General features: G+C 37.2%; 1 protein-coding gene across 1 annotated transcript; it reads right to left on the bottom strand.

Moving 5' to 3' along the window:
• Positions 1 to 1385: 1385 nt before the first annotated feature.
• LOC107945328 (leucine-rich repeat receptor-like serine/threonine-protein kinase BAM1) lies at positions 1386 to 5080 on the bottom strand. Its single transcript, XM_016879290.2, has 2 exons — positions 2331 to 5080; positions 1386 to 2054 (listed from the first exon to the last, which is right to left on the bottom strand). The coding sequence occupies exons 1-2, from the start codon at positions 4921 to 4923 to the stop codon at positions 1609 to 1611; spliced, it is 3039 nt and encodes a 1012-aa protein (XP_016734779.1). The 5' UTR covers positions 4924 to 5080; the 3' UTR covers positions 1386 to 1608.
• Positions 5081 to 5609: the final 529 nt, after the last annotated feature.

Below are 5609 nucleotides of genomic sequence, written 5' to 3'. Positions count from 1 at the left end.
TTAATATTTTAATCCAATCATTATTTAATTTTTAATTAAGTTGTCTTATTTTTATGTGCCATAATTTATTATATAAAATAATTTACTAAATGACACCAAATTAATTAAATAATCAACATAAAAAAAATAAACTTAGAGGCAGTTATATATTTTATAGAAAATGAAAATTTAAGAAATTATCCGTACATTAATTCTTAACAAAACTACTATGACCATATTTTTAAGATCAAAATATGTGCTAATATTCTTTATAGATTTAAAATTTAGTTTCTATGCTTTTAATTTTAGAGATTTAATTTTTTATTTTTATATTTCAAAATTCAAGTCTAATTATTAATATTATTAATTTTTTTTGTTAAATTTATTTGTGTAACATTTTGAAATAAAAAAAATATTCACTTAGTAACAATGTAACTAAAAAACTGATGTTGAAATGAATCTAAATTTAATGAAATAATATTAATATATTAATAGTTAGACTTGAATTTTAAAATCTAAAAAAAATAGACTAAATTCTTAAAAGTAAAAGTACAAAAATTAAATTCCAAATTTAGGGAAAAAAACAGAGATATTTTAACGTATTTTTAATGAGACTTACCCTGTTAAAAACTAGGTTGATACTAGTTTTACCATAGAGGCTTCTTTTTTTTCCTTTGGGACTTTGCAACAATTTTTATTATAATTGTACAATTATCTAATTAGAAACCGCATAAATTCCAAATAATATTACACAATTCAAGATTGTAGAAAAATCTACTGTGCCCTTTAAATGTAGACCAAAAATTTCTAATGTTTTTGTTAGAAATTTTGATATTGATGTAAATTAAAATTTTAATATAAATTAGAAATTTTGATAAAAGAGATACGTTTTTTCCAGCGTTTAGCACAACTGTAAGATGTAACAATGCTAGGCGAATAGACTCATAGTCCCTCCAAAATTAGAAGAAAAATAATCAAAACGACAATCTTGCTATCTAGATAGCGATCAACAAACTGGAAAAAAGTAGGGGTGTGGCAGAAGCCACAAATGGGGTCCAACTTGAAAGGCAACCATTTGCCTTTGCCCCCAAAACCAAAGACCAAATGAAAAACCTAACCCTCATGGTCCTGGTCCCCCCCCCCCTCAGTGGTTAGCCTACTGGCCCCTGCTCTTTGTAATTCAAACCCACTTCTTCATTTGTGTTTTTGTGCCTACACTGCTTATCCAATTCAATTATCATTACTATTTATGAACCCTAGTCACACCTCTCAAATTTCACTCTCATTTCTCATGAACACTCTTTTAAACCACTGCAGCTTGAGTTTTTCTTGCATGGGTTGGACAAGTTTAACAACTGTGTAATAAAGCAAAAGGGTGAAGCAGCCAGTAGAAGTAGCAGTACATCTTGATGAAGACAAACTTTTATATGAAAAAAAAAAATAAAGAAATTACCCCCCACCAATCCTCCTACTGTACAAAATAAGGAAGAAAAACCTTAAAACAAACACCTTAAAGTTAGAGCAAACTCCCGCCCAAGATTAATAAAAGAAATCAAAGCAACAAACTAGCGTAGTTCATGAAACTTAGAGCACAAGCCAATTCCTCCAAGAAGAAAAACAAACAGGGCTTTAAATGCTAAGAAGATCGGGCGTTGGTGATTGAGGCATTGGGTCCTTTGTTGTGGCATTATTAGGAGACTCTAAAGTTGAGGTTGGTGAATGTGAGGACTCTGTTACTGTGGGATCTCCTTGCTTTGAGTCTGATGCATTCGGGAGTTCTGTTAGAATTTGAACAACTTCCCTCATTGTTGGCCTCTCCACAGCCTGTTCTTCAACACACAGCATTGCTACATAGAATACATGCATTACTTCGTGGAGGGGTACTGACGGGAGTCTTGGGTCGAGGATTTTCAGAACTCCTTTCTTTGAATTCGTCATTTTTCGGACCCATTGAACAATGTCCACACCATCACCAAATTCACCTACTGGTTTTCTGCCACTAACAAGTTCTAAGAGGACTACACCAAAGCTATACACATCACTCTTCTCATCCACCTTAAGCGTGTAGGCATATTCTGCAAAAAAAAAACAGGGCAATGAATTCTCAGTCAAATTATAGGAACAACCGGTCTATATGTGAACTTTAATGAATCATTAGTAAATTGACTGTTGATATTTCAACTTTTTGTAGATGATTTGAAACAAGAAGTTTGAACTAACAAATTATGGTTTCTTATGATCATTTTAGTCGAATTTAACTAAGATTAATGTACTTTGAAAGCTGTATATACTAATTGAAATGAAGAAAGTTTTAACTAACAAGATTCACCAAGTTTTGAGGTTGAATATACCTGGAGCGATGTATCCATATGAACCAGCTATAGCAGACATGCATTCAGAAGTGCCGGAATCTTGCAGAAATTTGGCAAGGCCAAAATCAGCAACATGTGCTTCAAAATCCGAGTCCAGGAGGATGTTGTTCGATTTCACATCTCGATGGACTATCAAAGGGGAACAATCATGATGAAGGTAGCAAAGCCCCTTAGCAGCTTCAACTGCAATCTTATATCTGGTATCCCAGTGCAAATGACCCCCTTTCTTCCCATGAAGAACCTCTCCCAAACTACCATTGGGCATATACTCATAAACCAAAAGATTTGTCTCATGATTTGAGCAAAAACCCAACAATCTCACAATGTGCCTGTGCCTAATCTTGCCCAACGTTTGTATCTCAGCATTGAATCCATGATCATGAGAAGACCCTAGGCTCATTGCTGGTAACCTTTTAACTGCAACCTGATTACCATTAGGCACAATTCCCTTGTAAACAATCCCGGCACCTCCTTTGCCGATTATATTACCCTCCTTCAGACAATCCAAAACATCATCACAAGTAAAATCCAAGCGCTGGAAAGCAGTTAACTTCCAAGCCCGAGAATCACTTGCCTTTTTCAAGGATCTTGCCTTGATTATAGCCGCGACTGCAAGCAAGATCGAGCAGACAAGCAACCCAATGACAAGCAAAAGCTTCAAAGAAGCAGAGAGTCCACCTTTAACATGACTTTGATGAGTTCCATTAGTAACCCAATCTTTGCAAGGCCCTAAATAAGGGCCACAAAGTTGAGGGTTCCCCAAAAATGAGGTGTAGTTGAAGTAGCTAAACTGACCAGTGCTCGGAACCAAACCCGAAAGATTATTATACGAGAAATCAACTGAAGTTAAACTTTGCATGGTAGATATTGATGAAGGAATGCTACCAATAAGATGATTTCTTGACAGATTCAGGTAGTTTAATATCCTCATACCTGTGATCTCAGTAGGAATCTCACCCGAAAGCTCGTTTCGACTAAGATCAACAAAGGTTAACAGCTTGCATTTACTAATTCCCGGAGCAACACGGCCTGAAAACTTGTTATGGCTAAAATCCATCTTTGAAAGTTGTTGCAAGTTGCCAATCTCAGCTGGGATTGGTCCTGAAAACTTATTCCCATCAAGAAGCAGCTTCTGAACGCCTGAGAAGTTACCGACAGTTGCTGGTAAAGGCCCCGAAAGGCGATTGTTTGATAAACTAATTTGCCCAAGGTTCAGTGAAATGGAAGAATCAGTAACTGGAAACTCCCCAGTTAAATAGTTATCTTGCAGCTCAACTTGAGTAAGCTTAGGTAACCCGAAAAGGCCTTTTGGGATTGATCCGTTGAGAAAATTTTCCCCCATTCGAATCCGACTGAGCGATTCACATTTCCCCAACGATTCTGGAATTGAACCGAACAAGAAATTCCCCAAAGTAATCAACGTATGCAACGTGTTGCCGGAACACATATCCGGCGGCAAAGTCCCCGTTAACTTATTCGACGAAAGGTCGAGAAGCTGAAGCTTTCTATTACTTCCCAACGTCTGAGGAATATTTCCGGTGAAGTTATTTTCCCATAATTGTAGAACCTCCAACTCGGGCAACTCACCTATGAACTCAGGAATCTGCCCGTGAAGCTTGTTTCTGAAAAGATTAAGAAGAGTCAAGTTTTTGAGGTCCGCGAAACTCTCTGGAATCTCTCCGGCTAGCATATTGTTCGATAAATCCATGGATTTCAAGCTTTCCAAGGTTCCCAGCTCGGGAGTTAATGAACCAGAGAGTGCATTGACTTGGAGAAACAATGTATCAAGCTTCTGCAACTTGCCGATTTCCGGTGGTATTTCGCCTGATAGCATGCAGTTCGCAGCGTCGAAACGGACGAGTTCCGACAAGTTCCCGATCTCGGGTGGCAAACCACCTTCAAAACTATTGTAATAACCAATGTACAACTCCTTCAGCTTTTTCAAGTTACCGATTTCCGGTGGGATTCTACCGCCGAGTTCGTTACCTGAAACGGCCAAATACTCAAGATGCTCCCAACGACCGTAACTTGCCGGGATCTGACCGGTGAAAAAGTTCCCTCCCAAATGCAAGTGGCGTAAGTTAGGAAGGTCGGTGACGGAAATCGGCAAGTCTCCCGTCATGTTGTTGTTGTACAAATCGAGGACTTGGAGATTTTTGAGTTGGGAAAGTTGGGTGGGGAAAGAACCGTTGAAAACATTGTTGGAAAGGTTGAAGTAACGGAGAGCGGAGAGGGCCGCAAGTTCCGTCGGAATCGGACCGTAAAGTTGGTTGGCAGCGAGGGAAAAGTTTTGGAGGAATCGGAGGTGGGAAAACGAAGGAGAAAGAGTTCCGGAGAGGTTGAAGTAACTTAAGTTGAGGGATGTCACGTGACGACCGGTGTAGTCGCAGGTGACGCCAGTAAATGAGCAAAGCGGAGTGGTTGCATTCCAATTGGAGAGATATGATTGAGGGTCGTCGGTAATGGAGGATTTAACAGCCAAAAGAGCCTGAAACTCCGACACGGTTCGTGCGGCAGAGCAGTGGGAAATGTGGAGGAGAAGAAACAGTAGTAGGCAGAGGAGCCAGCTCATTGTTTCTCTTTTCTTTTCTCTCCCAGTAATGGATTTGGGAGGAAATGGAGGGAAGGGAAAGAAGACGGGTGAAGAAGAAGATGAGAAGATGTGTGATTTTATTTGTTTGGTTACGGCTAATACTTGATTTTTTTATTATTTTTTGAAAAAAAGAAAGAAAGAATTTTCATAATTGCCAAAAGGTTTTCATTTATTTTAAATTTGGATTTTTGTTCTTGGGTAATTTTATTTATTTATTTCTGTTTTTACAAAGAAAAGAAATGCTTTTGTGATTATTTGTTGCACTTGGGAGGGACAAAGTAAAAGTTGAAATAATGATTAAAGGGAAAAAATTTTGAGTCGGGAGAAGTGACTTGAATTCAAGTGATCAACCTACTCAATCCAAGTAAATTATGTTGTCTTTATTTCAAAATCGCTTAATTAATTCCAATCATTTGACCAAATATATTATATATTATGGTTAGATTGTATTAATTATAGTTATGATTCAACTTACACCTATATTTTTACTTAAAACTAAAAAAAATAAAAAATAATACAAATATTCAATTTGGAAGAGATGGATATCTCTTATGTAATTAAAAATGGAGGGACCCCAACCAGTAAGGTGTAAAGGATGGATTGTACATATTTGTTATTTTTGTAGGTATTTTCTTCAAACATAATGATATTGCAGTTGTAGCATT

The sequence above is a fragment of the Gossypium hirsutum genome, chromosome D12 (genome assembly GCF_007990345.1).
Source record: "Gossypium hirsutum isolate 1008001.06 chromosome D12, Gossypium_hirsutum_v2.1, whole genome shotgun sequence".
Taxonomy (NCBI): Eukaryota; Viridiplantae; Streptophyta; class Magnoliopsida; order Malvales; family Malvaceae; genus Gossypium; species Gossypium hirsutum.
Note: the sequence above shows the minus strand (reverse complement) of the source record. Positions and strands in the feature narration are given on the sequence as shown.

Excerpts from the sequence above, each read along its gene's own strand:
- LOC107945328 (XM_016879290.2), bottom strand. The coding sequence starts at position 4,923 with ATGAGCTGGCTCCTCTGCCTACTACTGTTTCTTCTCCTCCACATTTCC. Across the intron at positions 2,055-2,330 it reads ATATGGATACATCGCTCCAG|AATATGCCTACACGCTTAAG; the intron begins GTATATTCAACC and ends TTTTTTTTGCAG.